Here is a 16219-nt window from a genome sequence, read left to right on the forward strand (position 1 = left end):
CTACTTCATAAAAATATTGACAATTATGATATTTAGAGTATTTTTATTACAGCATCACTTTTGCTAGAAAAACTGCAAATTCTGGATTTCTACCACCTCTTCTATATTGGTAAGACAATTTTCATCTTTTATAATTAATCTTTTCAGCAATATCAAAGTTTTCTGAATACATTTTGATAACACTCCCAATCATTAATTTCCACATCAACCTCACAAAGTTGACGCCTATTTTTATCCCGAGGTAAACGCCGTCGCCTCTGATTGGATGTCGGCATTGACGCAGTCTGCAGTGTCCTGCGCCAATTGGACTCCACACCTGTCATCATTTCCCTTCAACTCTCCTCAGCGAATCACAACCCGGTACCTTGCACTCAAACCCGCCCTTTTCTAGTGACGCAATTAATCACGTGTTGTTTGTGCTTTGGCCCGTAGACTTGTGTACAGGAGAAGACGAACGAGTTGCTAACAGCTAGCCGGAGAAACAAGCTCAAACGCGGCCATGTTCCACACGGTAGGCTTTATTTCCCCAACCTAGCCCCTAGCATATTATCTCCCCCCTACAGCGGGGTTAAAAGACGCGTTTTTAAACGCTGAAACTCCAAGTGGAAGGCTTTTAAAAATAAATAAATAAAAGCGCACCTATTAGCTTCGTGTTAGCCGGCCTAGCGTGTTAGCCCGTCCCCCAATAATGGAGTCGTGGTCCACTTGGATTAGCTTACAAGCAAAGTGACCTTTAAATGCGACCCCGGATGGCCAATTTGCTTGATTACCAAGAAGGCAAGGCAGCGATGTTGGTCCTGGAGGCGCAACAGAGGAATGTCGGCTCTCAGTCGGCCAGTGGGGAAGCCCCTTCCCCGGTAGTCAACATTAGTGGTGGTGGGGGGTCGCGTCCCCATCAGTTGCCGCCCTCCTACCACGTCCACCACTTTGAGCCGCAGTTTCAATACGACTTGGCGTCCCTGCAGTTGTGTGCCGACCCAGGTGAGGACACCCCAGGTGGGAAAACGTCGTCGTCACCCCTTGTGGAACCCGGACCGGCACCACCACCACAACCAGCCGCCGTCTTCGCCGCCAACCCAACCGACGACGTCCGTAAATGCGGCTATTTACGCAAGCAAAAACATGGCCACAAGCGCTTCTTCGTCCTAAGGGCTTCAAGTCACCTGGGTCCGAGTCGTTTGGAGTACTACGACAGCGAGAAGAAATTCCGCGGCGTCCCACGGGCGGGTTCCGTCGGGCCGTCTTCGCCCAAGAGGGTGATATACCTCTACCAGTGCTTCACGGTTAACAAGAGGGCCGACTCGAAAAACAAGCACCTGATCGCCCTCTATACTAAAGATGAGTATTTTGCTATGGTGGCGGAAAACGAACGGGACCAGGAGGACTGGTACATAGCGGTGGGACAGTTAATGAGCGAGGGGCGCAAGGGGCACCCCATTGCCGACGACTTGGATGACGGATATGGAACCGTCACCCCCGGGACGGTCTTCAAGGAGGTCTGGAATGTCAACGTCAAACCTAAAGGCTTGGGTCAGACCAAGAACCTAGCCGGGTTATATCGCCTCTGCCTATCATCTAAAACACTTCACTTGGTGAAACTCAACTCCGACACCCCCTGCTTCAACCAGCACCTGATGAACATCCGTCGTTGCGGACACTCGGAGAGCTTCTTCTTCATCGAGGTGGGTCGCTTCTCCTCTACCGGGCCGGGGGAGTTATGGATGCAGGTAGACGACTCGGTAGTGGCCCAGAAAATGCACGAAACCATCCTGGACACTATGAAGGCTTTGAAGGCCTTCGCCGAGCTACGTCCCCGAAGCAAGAGCCAGTCGTCGGGATCTAACCCGGTGGCGTTTGTCACCACAAGGCGACATCTTAGCAACCTACCGCCTAGCCAGACTGGGCTGCAACGGCGGTCTCGGATGGAATCGTTGGTAGGGACGCCGCCGTCTAGTAAAAGCAACGCCGCCTACCGTTTCCGCACGTCTAGTGAAGGCGAGGGGACCATGAACCGACCCTTTCGCTCCGCCACGGGGAGCCTACTCCAACTTGGAGCAGCGCGGTCTCACCACAACCGCGGAGAGGGGGTTCCGACTGGTGTGCCGGTGGGGCGCGGCGCTAGAGCCGTCCCGGCATCTCACAGCGCCCGTTCCGCCTCCCTCCCGATGTCCCACTTCCCTTCCGCCACCAGCCCCGTCAGCGTGTCATCCAGCAGCGGTCATGGTTCCGTCTCAGACACATTGACCCGCCCCTCTAGCGCCTCCATCTGCGGCTCGCCGTCCGACGGCGGCTTCAACTCTTCAGACGAGTACGGCTCCAGCCCCGGCGACTTCAGGTACTTCCGCGTTCGCAGCAACACGCCGGATTCCCTGGGTAACACCCCACCGATCCGAGAGGAGAACTGCTTGAGCGACTACATGGCGGTGGGCTGGAACCGCGACCCGGCGGGCGCCGCCGCCGAAACCACGCGAGATGAGAGCACGTCCACCACTGAGGACGAACGCTGGACGTCGTCATGGCAACGGAGGCGGAGGGCGCCAGTCAACCCCAAGGTAACCCCCACCCATTTTTCCCTGGAGGAGGGGGCCGACGCCGCCACGACCTCGGGGGTCCGCCGAACCACGGCGCCACCTCGGGCGGAGAGCAGCGGTGGCGAGCGCCCCCCACTGTCCGCCCCAAAAGAAGACGCCGGCTACGTGCCCATGATGTGTGGCGTGGCCACACCCCCTAGGGACGCGCCCCCCGACTACGTACCCATGCAGGCCGGCTTCCATCACGTGGCCCACCCCCTTGTTTACCACAGCCCCACTTCGGCGCCGCGCTCGGCCCAGCGCCAGTCCACCGCCGACCCCCACGGCTACGTGATGATGCTCCCGGGGTGCGGCGCCGGCTCGCCCTCCCCGGTCCGAGCCTCCCACGGAAGAGCCCAAAATGGAGAATACATGGACATGGCGTCCGGAGGGGGGCGCCGACCAGACGTGGGCGTGGGGTCCTCCTCCGCCGCCTGGAGGTCCTTCAGCCCTTACTTCTCCCTCCCCCGCTCCTACAAGGCCCCGTCCAGGGACGAGAAGGACTACGACGACTACGTCCCCATGAGTTCCCCCGCCGGCCCCGAGCGGAGGGGCGCCCCCGTACCCCCGCACCCGCCCCCACCTTACGGAGCTCACCACGCAACAGCTGACTCCCGCGTCTCCAGACCCGACCGCCTGCCGTTGGGCCGGAGAAGTGTCCACGCCCCCTCCACTTCAGCCCCCGCCGACAGACCCCCCAGTCCGGGGGAGTACATCAATATTGACTTTGGGGACCACTATCCCCGCCAACAGCAGCCCCCTCCTTACGCCCTATCCACCCAGGACGAAGAGGCTCCCCCGACCCCCAGGGAAGAACGGCGAACCCCACCTTTGCCCCGAAGTGGGCCGGACTACATGAGCATGGAAACGGGTCGCCACCATCGGGAAAGCGACGAGCTCCCGAGCAAGAGCGTCTCGCCACGCCCCAGCTTGGTGGCGCCCTGGAACCCCCCTAGCTACATCCGACCCCTAGCCAGCAACCCGGGCGCCCCAGTGGGCGGCCGCTGGAGGTCGCCGGCCGACGACTACACGGATATGACCTTCAGCGAGGGCCAAAGGACTCACGCCGTACTACGGCACCTGTGCGACGCGTCCGCCGGGTCCCCCACGTTGCCCCCGGGGACCCCCGAGAAGGTGCCGGAGCCAAAGGTCATCCGGGCCGACCCGCAAGGCAGGCGGCGACACAGCTCCGAAACCTTCTCTTCCGCGTCGTCTTCCGGCTCGACACCCTCCGCCAACCCCCCGACGCCGGCCGCCCCCAACGCTTCGCCGCCCTTTGACGGCGTGTGGATGTCCGTGAAAAGCCACGGGGATCCGCAGGGAACCCCCGCCGCCCCCAGAATGTACGCGGGCGAACCGTCTGCGGGATACCAAAACGGCCTTAACTACATCGCCTTGGAGCCCAAAAGTTCGGACGCCGGCGTGTCTACGGGGGTCCGGCAGAGTGCGGCACTACCGGAAAACCAGGCCTACGCCGGTTTGGGCTGCCCCAAATCAGACGCCCCGACCACCAAGGGTGAGTACGCCGCGCCCCTCGCACTTGCCAGTCTTTATTTACCCATCTATTTTCAGGCTGACTTGAGTTTACGACCACCCCTGTAATAAGACCCCTCCCCAACAAGAGCATTCATTTATTTAACCTCCTCCCCCTACTATGGTAGAGGGGGGACATTTCCAGGTCACTACTTATTGATACCTAACAATCAAAATTTTTTTGTCCTTCACAGACTGAACCACGAAGACCCCCCCCCCCCACCCCCCCCCCATCCTCCACCCTGAGAAAATGACGTGCGCGGAGGGTGCCGAAGACAGAAAAAGGCTTGCTTTTTTTTTTTGGTTCTCCCCCATTTGTTTGAACTCCATCATATTTTATTTTTCCTCGGTTTTTATGCAAATTTTCACTTTTTTTTTTTTAAATGTACCTAATAATATGACCGGTCTCCGGTTAAAGGGCCGGCGTTCGCTGCTTTTTCCCGCCTTTTGTTGAACAAACAGCAGGTGGGTCCACTTACTCAAACGGTATTAAGAAAAAAAAAGGGAGGCATTAAGGACAAAAGTTGTTGTAGAAAATGTGGGTGTTAAGTATTAATGTTTTTGTTTTTGTTTTCAAACAGGAAGTCAATTTCCTTTCTTGCACATTTAGGTTTGAACAGTTCCGGTACATTTCTTAACTAAAGTGGCATTTGGAGGACTTATTTATTATGCTGATTATTCTTATTATTATTATTACGATTCATATTTTCCATTTTTACCTCGCGCAATGCACGGTACAGTGCCTCGTACTAGGATAGACCATCTTAGGACACCCCCGCGCCTCCCGGGCAGTTGGATCGTTCCAAAAAGATTCAATATACAGCAAAAGTGCTCATTTTTTTCACCATATTTTCATTTTTTCACATCATTTCAACTGTCAATGTTTCAGTATTTCAAACTGGGCTGGCTCAGACGACTATTTGCCTCACAAGTGTCATCTCGGCAACGTCAAATCGAGACTGATTTAGCATCTTTAGCGCGTTTGCCTAAAATAGCGTTTTTGTTGTTGTTTTTTTTCATTTGCTGTGGCATTCAGGCAAAATACGAATTTTGACGTTTTATTTTTTCGGGCGGCAACTTGCAGTTGATTGTATTTGAAAATCGGAGTATGTTTTGGAACTATATTCCATTTTTTTTCTTTTTTTTTTTGCTGCTGCTGCTGTTGTGGTACAGTTCAGGTCAACCAGATCGTTCCGCCTTCAAATTAAAAGTCCTGACCTTTATTTTCCTCCCTTTTTCACGCCGCTTTTCTTTAATATTTCTTTCCTCCATGTTCACACGGAGGTGCGTTCAAAGAAATCAGTTTATTTGGCGAGCAGTTTCCGAATAGTGTTTATATTGATCAAACTTTTGCTTTCCATAGAGCTATTGCAATAAAATGTTCATGTTCTGCACTTTGTTTGCCATTTTATTTTATTCAGGACTAAAAATCATTATTTTTTTGCAATTTACTTCCAATACTTGTAATGCTTAATACCTTTTATTTTTTGTAACCAAAAGTTCCATCTGTTAAAACTAAAGCAACCCGCAATACCATCTTTTGTCCACAAGAGGGTGCAAAGCTACCCCTTGACAACATTAGCCTGGTATTTAATTTGATTTATTTCCATTTATTTATTAATTTTCCATATGGAAATTTGTTATCGCGATTAATTTCAAATATTTTCAATTCTATCATGAAATAGACTCGATTTGAACTAATTAAGTCCGAAAAAAAACTCATTTTAATGCCATTGACAGTGATTTTAAACTCTTATTGAAGTCAAAACTTTATTGCTATTTTATATACAAACATACATTGTATATTGTACTTTATACAACGAGCTGCTTTAACCGTATTCCACTGAAAGAAACGGAAATGACATCATTTTTCTTTTTTAAGATTCCTAAAAAAAAAGAGAAAAAAAGGGTGGAGGGAGCAGACATGTTGTCATTCCCAATTCACACCACATACGCCCTTATTTGGAAATGTACAACTGGGGAATGAGTCATTTAAAAAAAAGGATGAATTATTACAACTAGAAATGTCATAGTTTATGCTATATTAGCAATCATTTTTTTCTGTATCGTTTCCCAATGCAGGACTTTTTTTAACTTCCCATAAAGGTCAAATTTGAGTTTGTTGACCTTTCAAAAAGTAGCTGCAACTTTATTGAAACGTGAACCGTGGACGGGAGAGTGAGAATGACGGCAGTGTGGTGCCTTGAGGCCTTTTTTTATGGCTTTTGGGTGGGAAAACAGGAGCCCCACTGTTTGGACGCGTCAAACACCCGCGTTCACACCCACCAATGAAAACAAATATTTTTGGCCTCCTAAAAATAGATTCATAGGAAGCAAAAGGCTATTTTTTCACATGCCCTGCTAAAGTTAAGTGACCCAGAATCAATTAATGATCAAATATTATTATTTATATGATATAAATTGGATAAAAAAACTTTTAATGCTCCATTTTGGGATACTAACTTGTACAATGTAATGTCTTATTTTGCTGTCATTTCTTTCATTAGCTGCCATTGAGGTTGCCAGATGTCCAATCCAGTTAAAGTGGAAGGAATGGCAACCGATGAAATGGTTGCCAGGTCTTCAATTGGATTGGACGCCTATTTAAGATGGGTGATTGGATGCTGCCATTGGCGTCAATAGATGTCCAATGTATAACTTAATTAGTAAGATTATATACATAATATGCTCCTGTTTTTGGGAAGGCGTCGTAGACAAACACGTCATTTATGTTTTCCCCTTGCGCCCCCTTTTAGGAGACCCTCCCCCTTGCCTCTGACGCAAGTGCGCGTGCGCGCTCGCTTTTAAAACTGTCGCAAGCGGAAACTCGTCGAGCACGAGCACCCCGGTTGAACGAGATAACGCGGCGTTCTTGTTGAAAGGCGACGAGTCGACTTAAATGCTAAAGCGGGGCTAAATCTGCAGCTTTTTGTCATCGAAGTTGGACTTTTGTTTGTTGTTTTGATTTTCTTTTAGCGTGTTTTAGCTTCGCTTGACTCTCCACGTTTCGTTTGAGGCGTTCACGGACATCGTGTGCATGAGACAACTACGGCCAGGTGAGTTGACAAGTGAAAGTGTTTTACAAATATTAGTAGGTTTTTCACTTTTTAAAAATGTTGTTTGTGTTTTTTAAAAGAAATAATCTTATCTATATGGTGATTTGCACAGACTACATTGCAAACTAATAACCTTGTTTCAACCAAACTCACAAATACTCACCCAGACTTGTTCATTTGAACGCAAAGCATTTGTTTACAGACAAAATGAAACTTTATTGACACCAAAACATTGTCAAATTCCGTGTCAAAAAAGCGTGAATTACCACAATGAGTGACCCAAATTGAGGAAGGTGCCTGTTTTTATTGCAATAACCCACCAAACAATTAAGAGAAATTAGGTCATTATTTGGCTTATTTCCATCAAGAGTAAAAGAATAGTTATGTCACAGTTAATTTGTCTTTAATTGAAAATGTTTGCTACGTTTAAGGCACGTAGGAAATTTCCTGCTTTGGTCTCAACTAACAATGGCCAAATAGTCGGGAATAGTTTTAAAAATGCGAGTTGGCGTGCCAAAATTAGTCACACAATGGGTAAATGACTTGAAACAATGGCGTTGGTTACATAAGACTGACTTTTTCACTCACAGAAGACCTTTTTATTTTGTTTTTTCCCAGAGGAAAGCAGCGAATGCATCGTTAGGCCCTAAACGGTGGACGACGTGGATCTCACCGCCATGGCTCTGGGCTCGTTCCAGCTCATGCAGACTCTAAAAAACTCTCCCGCGGCGCTCCGTCGCCGCTTCCAGCGCGACCGCACCGAGTCGCTATCCCACGGCGACCCGCTTTTCAAAGTCCACTACCTTGGAACAGAGAAAATCTTCTCCCTGGACCGTGATCAAGCGCGGGACGCCATTGAGCGACTTCTAGTGGGCGTGGCCAAGAAGCCAGGCAAGGACCACGCCCTAGTGGTGCGCCCACGCTACGTGGAGGTCAAGGAGCTCAGCACGGGGCGCCAACTAGCCAAGACATACCTACGGGATATTGCCTACTGCGCCGCAGACGCCGAGCGCCCCAACGTCTTCCTCTATATCTGCCGCCACCAGGGGCAGCAGCTTCAGTGCCGTGTCTTCTGGTGCCAACGGGCCGAACGGGCGCGAGACATGACCGGTTGTCTTGCGCGCTCCTTCCAGCAGGCCCTCGGCGAACCGGCGGCCCCTCCGCCGTCGCCCCCTGCCAAAAGCTACACATTGCCCACCACTTTGGGGAAAAGTAAGTCCATTCTCTTACATCTAGGGTCTCGAACCCGGTCCTCAAAGCGCTGTGTTCGCTTATTCAGATTTATTTTGAAGGTTTTTTTATTGACTGTTGATTTTTGGGGTATTTTAAGCCTCTTTATTCATTTCCTGATGTTATTGTTTGCTTATAAGTGCTTTCTAATGGAGCCTCTGGGTTGCCAGATCCCAAAGACTCCAAACCAATCACATTGTGAACATAACCCACTCATTTTAGCAGGACTTTTACCCAATCTGTCAACATTTATTCAAGCGCTTTTAATCATTTAATGCTTCCTAATGGCGCCTCAGGGTTGCCAGATCCCAAACACTCCAAACCAATTGCACTGTGAACATAACCCACTCATTTTAGCAGGACTTTTACCCAATCTGTCAACATTTATTCAAATACTTTTTAATGTTTTTTTCATATCTAATCCATATTTTTCTTCCTTTTCAGTCCGCTGGAAGAAAAGAGGCTCAGTTTCCCGAAGCCCCCTCCGAGCCATCACCAGACGAGGGTCCTCCGCCGACAGCTGGGCCTAAGCCCCGCCCCCCTCGGACCCCCAAGACGACTGCGGGATTCAGTGAGTCCTCTACGAAGCCTTTTTTTGACTTTTTTCACCCTGTTTAATATTCCAAACGCTTGTGGAGCCCTCAACACTGAGGATACTGTTATTTACCATGTGTACACAAAGACCTCAGTGTCCAATTTAGACATTTCTAGCTGTAAAATCATTCCACATTTGAAATATTATCCATATTTTTTTAATACCCAAGTGCCACTAAGTGTTTTTAAATGTTGTCTTTACAAAGAGCACACGTGTGCCTGCTTTAATTTTATTATTTTTTTAATCATTGTGATGTTTTTTTATTGTGATTATGTACATATGGAATCAAATATGTATTAAAATGATTTTATACCAGTTGAAATATGCGTCGTTAAGTGATGGGAAAGGGAAATTTTGAATGATGAATGAGTGTGGTTTGCTTGAAATGTCACATTTGGCCTCTAGTGGGAGTCGAGGGTCAACCGGGTGGGGGGGGGGTGTTTTGATTTAGTCATGTGGTAGGTAGCTTTCCCATGGTGGGCAATTTATGGATTTTGAATACCTCAAAATAGGCCTTTTGAAAAGTTCCACGTCACCCCTGATTGAGTAATAACTCAGATTATGCAAAAATAATATATTTTTTAGACTAAAAGTGCTTTTTACCCCGAAATATGACTTTTAGGTGGAAATGGGAACTTTGAAGATTGTGATGGGTGAAAATGGGAAAGAAAATGCAACAATTAGTGAATAATTTAGCATGTTTTTTTATTAAATAAGATTTTTGCCCTCTAGCGGTGACTTCTCAGAAGACGTCGTCTTAATCCGCCGCAATTCCAACAAAGTTTGAACGTGAAGGCGTCTTAAAGGCTTCACCTCCTCCAGCACTGCAGTTTTAAGGGGGCAGAGTCAGCCCGGATTCAAACCCGGAACAAATTGGTGCGACCCGACGACTACCTTTTTCATAGTGGAGCTCGTCACGGTCGCCGTAGATGGCGTAAGTCTCCAGGAAGTTGAGTAGTGCTCCCGTGGCGAGGAATCGCTCCGGTGCGGCTAGGTTTTGGATGTAGCGGGTGTCCAGGGCCAATGGGTTGGACGGGAAGGGGACGGTGCAGAGACATACCAGCTCGCTTACCACGTCCCAAACGCGAATACCTGGGATATATTTTTATTAAAAGGTAGTTTGTTTGTTTTCTGCTAGGTTTTTGTACCTTTGTTTTGCCAGTCTGTGATGGATTTGAGCTTCATGGGCGTGTCCCTGACCATGGAGTCCGTTCCTTGGATGCTAACCAGGCGCTCGTGGTTGGAGCGAATCCAAGCGTGAGGTCGTCCGTATTTGACGTAACCGGCCAATAGGAAAAGGGTGCAGTTCAGCTCCTTTTGGGAGGGGAGGGTTTAAAAAAAATGTTTTGTTTAATGAGATATTGCTGTTAAAAATTGTAATTTAGTTTTTGTGTTGCGTTTAAGGCACGTTGGGAAATTTGGGGTTTAATTTGTATCATGTTCTTTTTGCGTACATTACTTTATATTATTTAAAATGACAAAATTTATTTATTTCACCCGAAGAAATCAGCTAATACAAGAATAAACATATGTACTCCTTTTGTCCACGAGGGGGTGCATAAACTTCTTTAGAACCTAACGTATTGAATTCAACTTCTTTTTTTTCCATCGTATGCCTAACCTTCCAGTCAAATTGAATTGGACGTCTGCCATCATCAATTTCAGACAATAAGTTTCTATATTTTTAAATATTATAAATAAAATGTAAAAAAAATCTTACAGGCACTGCCATCTCTTGCTCACTGGGGGAGGCTGGCAGCAAATGTTCTTGACTGCAAAAATGTAAATAAACAAACTAAAACGCTACTCTCGCGAGATCCCCAACAGGAATGACTTCACCCACCTGGCGGTTACAGAGCGTACTGGCGGCTCAGGTAAGGGTGACCTAGCCAAACTGGGCAAACTGGGAGAGCTGCTACTGGCCGAGGAAGCGTCGCTGGTGCTGCTGCTGCTCGACGATGCTCGCGAGACGGCAAAACCCGGCGAGCGCCATCCCTGCACGGGAATTCATAAATAAATATAACAGTCATTTCATTGCATTCTGGGAAAGACATATTGGCTTATTATGTGCATTTTACATACCAGATCTTCATTCACAACTGTTAGCAGTAATTCTTCTTTCCCTCTCAACCAAGGCTGGAAATATTTAAAACCCTATAAGAGATTAAATATAAGTTTCATATTTAGTTAATTGTTTAATATTAAAACACCTGCAAGGAACCAAGTAAGGCCAGGTCTGCTAAAAAATGCTGAAGCTTCCTCTTTTGCTCCTTTTCTCGTTTCTAAAGGGAAAAAAAGAAAGACAATTTACGTTAATTTAGTAGGAAAGGCTTTTCACCTTCCATGAAATTAACCAGTTAAACGAAAAATGTTTTTTTTTCTAGCGGAAAAGATAAGAAAGCCATGTTTCTAATGTAAACAAATTACCAACACCTGTGAGAATACTCTCCCAAGATGGCGGTCCATCTACGCATTCTCAGTATTGCGTTAGGAGCAAACGCAGACTGAAACACAGCCTATCTTTGTTTACTAATAGTTTTGGTCGTATTTCAATGCGTATGTGACAAAAATACACATGTAACAACAATAATTATAATCAGTAAAAATATATATAGACCAAATAAAGCAACGTTTAAAATTGAAGCATCCCGGCAACGCCCCCTGGTATGATTTCTTCGAAATTCCGAGCAGTGAGACGATTTATCTAAAAATGCAATTCAAATACTTCATATTAATGTAACAATATTTTAGGAGGACACACACAATAAAAAATAATAATGCATTGCTTACGCTAACGCTTGTCATCGTCCTTTTTTACACCGCAGTTGAATGCCGTTTTCAATATTCAGTGATGGCGTTCAGGGCAGCAGCGCCTCCTAGAGGTCATACCTTGTTTTTGGCTACAATGCAGTTTATCGCTTCCGAATTAATGTCTAAAATACCCAATAGTTTCATCAAAATATATAAATATAACCAATTTATGAGTATTTTTCGTGTAGAACTCCAGACGGAGTTACGGTCTTCTGTCTTAAGATGGCCGCCTGTTACCTTTGAACCCGGAAGTCCTAACTCAAACTCAGGCACTTTTGGAGGTGATCTTCCTGCTCAAACGATCAGGAATTATGGCTAAAAATCGGAAAATAGCTTTCATATTTGGAACCTTTGTCACAGCCGTGGCTGCGGCGTTTTATCCCATATTTTTCTACCCATTTGCCCACAAAGAAGAATACAGTAAGTTGCGTTTTGGAATGGAATGTTGGCACTTTTCACGTCGGAGTCAATGCAGTCGTAAATTCACTGTTTATTTCGTAGGGGAAGTCCAAAAATTAAACCGGGCAGGAATCGAACAGGCAGACGTGCAACCAGTCGGTAAGTTTAACTTTACAACCCTCCCAGTCCCAATAGATTGGACGTCTATCGTCAGAAAATGCAATTGAATGAGTTAAGATAATTATTGCTCTTAATTGTGCAATTAGTGGGCTGATTTTTTTCATCCCTAACCCCCCTCAAGGTGTGAAGATTTGGTCTGATCCATTCAAGAAGTGACAGGATTTTGTGGTTTGCTCCTTGGCCTCGTAGTCAGGAGTTCTGGATTCGATTCCTCGCTCTGAGTTTTTATATTTGTGTTATGTTTGAAATTAAAAAGTAGTAAATATGTGACCTGTGTCTTTATGAAAATATGACAGTGTGTAGCAAGGTTATTTTCATAATAGTGCCAAAATAGTTTTAAAAAATATACTATCAGGCTTATGTTTAAGTTTATTAGATAATTATAATTTAAATTTTCAAATCCAATACATTTAATTGATGATATTTTTCAATATAATAATAACTAAAAATAAATGTTTACTGCACTGTACTTTTTTTGCAAACCACCAGAGGGCGTCTTCGTTCTTTTACTGAGGGAAGGAATAATAAAACAAATATTGATCATTTAATTTAGAAGAAAATCCCAGTTATAATTGATTGGACATCTATTGCCGTTTAATTAGAGGCAAAATATCAAAATTGTGATACTTAGTATCCCAAAACATTATTGATATATTATTTTAAACAGCTGTCACTGTTTAAAAAGTGTCTATTTATTTGCTGCCATTCTCCCACTTCAAGTCACAAAAGGTTGAAGAGAGCTTATTTTGTTTTTAAATCAGCAACCCAAGTGGTCTCACAGGTTGACGAGATCCTTGATTGTCCCCTGTAACTAAACACAGAGAAATTCCCAAACTCCGCCCCCTTCTGCTTTTGCGGTTTCCTGACATTGAGCAGCATCCCTGAGAGGAAAGATGGATTGAAGAAGGATGAAGAACCAGCTCAAGAACGTTGTTTATGTTCCTGTACTTTGGGACTCTCGGGCCAGTCCGAAGGCAGCTAGACCCCCTCCTCCCACCATAGGGGGAGGGACAAATAGCTCCATTGTTTACGCCGGCGTGTTATTGTTGGGCCGCACTCCGAAACGAGAGAAAACTCCAGAGCCCGAGCCGAGAATTCCTCTCATTCCCCCGCCGGTGTTTTGCAGATTCCTCAAGCCACACGGCTCCCGTGCCGTGAGCCCCGGAGGGGGGCGGGGCCAAAAGAGGAAGGGAAACGCATTCTTGAGGCCACGCGTCACCTACGCCAAGTGTCTTTTGCTATTGCTAAATGACTCCATCTTGGTTTTGTTAGGACACAGTGGCTTCTTATATAAAGTCTACATTAGCATAGCTCAAAATTTTTTGATTGGCAGGTCATTTTTAGTTGATTTGGGCGTATTTTTTTGTCATTTTTGGGTGTTTTAGAGTCCGTTTTTTTAGGAGTTCACCAAGCGTGCCTGTAGATTTTTTTTGGCTGTGGTCGAGTAACCTCCAAACGAGGTGAGCAGGAAATTGTCGAATTCGGCGTAGCGGTTGCCAGATTCCTGTCGCACGCGGGCCTGTGGCCGAATTCAGAGCCGCGCAGGAAATGTTTAAGCAATTAGCCCCAAAATGTTGGAAAGGAGTGCTTATTCCCTTCATTTTTTTTCTTCTTTTGGCGGTAGAGGAAAGTTTTTGTTATGCGCAGACCTCATTTGTTCCACTGGATTTTTTTTGACATTCCATCAACATTTTGAGGAGTTTATATGGTTAATATGTATTTATTTTATCGTCAGATTCTTAATAAATTGTAGTATTAATAGTCATTTGGGTTAAAAATGCTACTTTAATCAGGTGGGATGTGTTTTTAATCATTTTAAAATCATTTTCTTATCATATAATTCTCTTTTTGGGTGATTCTTTTCATTTTTGTTGACATTCCATCAACATTTTGAGGAGTTTATACTGTTAATATGTATTTATTTTATAGTCAGATTCTTAATAAATTGTAGTATTAGTAGTCCTTTGGGTTAAAAATGCTATTTTCATCAGGTGTGATGTATTTTTAAGCATTTTTAAATCATTTTCTTATCATTTAATTCAATTTTTGGGTGTTTTGGAAGGGAATTAATGAATTTACATTGAAAATGAATGGGTCCCTCTACTTACGAAATTGAACTTGCTTTGAAACCTGTATTTTTCGTAAGTAGAGGTAAGCACTTAAAATTAACTACTTACGAAATGAATTGGTTTATAGCTTGTTTCATTGCTTGGGATGTTCGTAAGTAGAGGTAGGCGCTTAGTGGTACCTCTACTTACGAATTAAATTGGTTCAAGCTTGTTTTTCAACTTGTTTTTTCATAAGTGGAGTCTTAAATTGAAAGCAAAAGCGTCTGTCGTTTGGGTTTCGCTTCCCGAATCCGTTACGGAAGTCACTGAGTGGTCGCGGTTCTGTTCTGATGGCAAGATCGCTGGCTTTTGTGGTTTTCCGTCAATGAGCTCACTGCCGTGCTTAAAAATAACAGCCGTGACATCATTGTTTTACGGCCTGGTCACTGAGCGGAAACAAAATAGTGTGGCTGGACGGCTTTTATTTGGGAGTAATACCGGCGTCCATTTCATGCCTGGTCTATGTCAAACAATTTTCGACTTGCAATGGAGCGGGTTATCTTCAGGATTTTAGACGATTCTTTAAAAATGATTTCGGCCATCAACAGGTTCTAAAGCACAGGTGTCAAAGTGGCGGCCCGGCCCGCATCATTTTGTGCGGCCCGTTTAAGTAAATCATGAGTGCCGACTTTCTGTTTTAGGATGAAATTCAAATGAAGAGTATAGATGTATATTAAATTTCCTGATTTTCCCCTTTTAAATCAATAATTGACATGTTTTAATCATATTTTTCAGTTTTTAGTTCAGAAATCATTCTGTAAAATTTAAAAATATATTTAAAAAAAAGCTAAAATAAGCATTGTTTTAGATTTATAAAAAACTGAATATTTGGAGCTTTTAATCCAGTTCTTTTAATCCATTTGTGAAAAAAATCTAAATATTATATCTAAAATGATCCGCCCCACATAAAATTTAGCCCACAAACAAACCCTAGTCCGACACCCTTGATTTAATGTATCAAATACATTTTCCAGTGAGGTTTGAGCCTATCCTATTTATTTAACTTTTAGTCCCGATTACCCACGTAAAATGAGGGATTACCATATTGCAAATTTTGACGACTGGAGAAGATAAAACTAGATTTTTTGACACGAAATCAAACTGTTTAGAGATGGGGGGTGGGTTGGGGGGTCATCAGGGGGGTGTGGCCAGAGGGGGCAGGGGAAGGGGGGGTCTTATTTGTTTGTTTTGCCCTCCAGACGTGTCCAAGAGAGCAGATTAAGGGATTTGGTGGAGGGGTGTTAGCGTAGTGATGGTGGTGGTGGTTGGTGTGTATGTGTGTGTGGGGGGTGTTGGGTGTTACTGGGGGGGGGGGGGGGGGGGGGACTTGAGAAGTCCTTTGCATGCCCGCTTGACAGTCACGCACAAGGAAAAAAATCTGTGGTGGTGCCGTCTGATCTTCTCTTGTTTTAAAGCTAATCCCCCCCAAAAGTAAGTAGTCGGAGAATTAGGGACCTCACGTAAGACGGGTTTCGCACGCGAGAAAAACGCTTCCGGACCACAAGAACCAGTCACGATTCCTTTATTTTAGTTTTGGGGGATTAAATAGGAAATATATATATAATGGCAGGCAAATTTTGACATTTTTTGTGGTTTTCTTGTATATAAGCCGTATTTGTTACTAAAAAATATGATGACACGGCTTATATGCGCATAAAACTTGCTATACTTTTTCACGAGTTGGTGAAAAGTAATATTTACTATTTGTTGGTTATTTTCAGTTTTGCGGTAAGAAAA

The 16219-nt window shown here is 45.2% G+C and overlaps 4 protein-coding genes across 5 annotated transcripts; 3 read left to right on the forward strand and 1 right to left on the reverse strand.

Moving 5' to 3' along the window:
- The first annotated feature begins 230 nt into the window (after positions 1–230).
- Positions 231–5497, forward strand: irs4b (insulin receptor substrate 4b). Its single transcript, XM_077741736.1, has 3 exons — positions 231–360; positions 433–4086; positions 4298–5497. The coding sequence occupies exons 2-3, from the start codon at positions 738–740 to the stop codon at positions 4300–4302; spliced, it is 3354 nt and encodes a 1117-aa protein (XP_077597862.1). The 5' UTR covers positions 231–360; positions 433–737; the 3' UTR covers positions 4303–5497.
- A 1390-nt stretch (positions 5498–6887) lies between these two features.
- On the forward strand, positions 6888–9306 carry LOC144213637 (low density lipoprotein receptor adapter protein 1). The gene is made up of 3 exons (XM_077742205.1): positions 6888–7159; positions 7778–8371; positions 8834–9306. Exons 2-3 carry the CDS (start codon positions 7837–7839, stop codon positions 8917–8919), a joined length of 621 nt encoding a protein of 206 aa, XP_077598331.1. The 5' UTR covers positions 6888–7159; positions 7778–7836; the 3' UTR covers positions 8920–9306.
- A 294-nt stretch (positions 9307–9600) lies between these two features.
- Positions 9601–11915, reverse strand: LOC144213624 (uncharacterized). 2 transcript variants are annotated; one of them, XR_013330037.1, is made up of 7 exons: positions 11775–11915; positions 11195–11266; positions 11067–11138; positions 10828–10979; positions 10133–10298; positions 9879–10076; positions 9601–9808 (listed from the first exon to the last, which is right to left on the reverse strand). XR_013330037.1 is itself a non-coding variant. In XM_077742190.1 (4 exons), the coding sequence occupies exons 1-4, from the start codon at positions 10714–10716 to the stop codon at positions 9693–9695; spliced, it is 492 nt and encodes a 163-aa protein (XP_077598316.1). In that variant the 5' UTR covers positions 10717–10800; the 3' UTR covers positions 9601–9692. The 2 variants fall into 2 exon arrangements, 1 of the variants encoding a protein (XP_077598316.1); XM_077742190.1 differs by lacking the exons at positions 10828–10979; positions 11067–11138; positions 11195–11266; positions 11775–11915 and adding an exon at positions 10705–10800.
- Positions 11916–12022: 107 nt separating this feature from the next.
- On the forward strand, positions 12023–12641 carry smim20 (small integral membrane protein 20). The gene is made up of 3 exons (XM_077742191.1): positions 12023–12215; positions 12297–12353; positions 12496–12641. Exons 1-3 carry the CDS (start codon positions 12107–12109, stop codon positions 12528–12530), a joined length of 201 nt encoding a protein of 66 aa, XP_077598317.1. The 5' UTR covers positions 12023–12106; the 3' UTR covers positions 12531–12641.
- The last annotated feature ends 3578 nt before the right edge of the window (positions 12642–16219 follow it).

The sequence above is a fragment of the Stigmatopora nigra genome, chromosome 20, assembly GCF_051989575.1.
Source record: "Stigmatopora nigra isolate UIUO_SnigA chromosome 20, RoL_Snig_1.1, whole genome shotgun sequence".
In the NCBI taxonomy this organism is placed as follows: Eukaryota; Metazoa; Chordata; class Actinopteri; order Syngnathiformes; family Syngnathidae; genus Stigmatopora; species Stigmatopora nigra.

What these genes read in the sequence shown, in the direction of transcription:
- irs4b (XM_077741736.1), top strand. Translation starts at nt 738, where the DNA reads ATGCGACCCCGGATGGCCAATTTGCTTGATTACCAAGAAGGCAAGGCA.
- LOC144213637 (XM_077742205.1), top strand. Translation starts at nt 7,837, where the DNA reads ATGGCTCTGGGCTCGTTCCAGCTCATGCAGACTCTAAAAAACTCTCCC. An exon ending in GCCCACCACTTTGGGGAAAA is followed by an intron (nt 8,372 to 8,833) that starts GTAAGTCCATTC and finishes CTTCCTTTTCAG; the next exon opens with TCCGCTGGAAGAAAAGAGGC.
- smim20 (XM_077742191.1), top strand. Translation starts at nt 12,107, where the DNA reads ATGGCTAAAAATCGGAAAATAGCTTTCATATTTGGAACCTTTGTCACA. An exon ending in TGCCCACAAAGAAGAATACA is followed by an intron (nt 12,216 to 12,296) that starts GTAAGTTGCGTT and finishes TTTATTTCGTAG; the next exon opens with GGGAAGTCCAAAAATTAAAC. An exon ending in GGCAGACGTGCAACCAGTCG is followed by an intron (nt 12,354 to 12,495) that starts GTAAGTTTAACT and finishes ACCCCCCTCAAG; the next exon opens with GTGTGAAGATTTGGTCTGAT.
- LOC144213624 (XM_077742190.1), bottom strand. An exon ending in CACAGACTGGCAAAACAAAG is followed by an intron (nt 10,077 to 10,132) that starts GTACAAAAACCT and finishes AATATATCCCAG; the next exon opens with GTATTCGCGTTTGGGACGTG. An exon ending in CGAGCTCCACTATGAAAAAG is followed by an intron (nt 9,809 to 9,878) that starts GTAGTCGTCGGG and finishes TTAAAACTGCAG; the next exon opens with TGCTGGAGGAGGTGAAGCCT.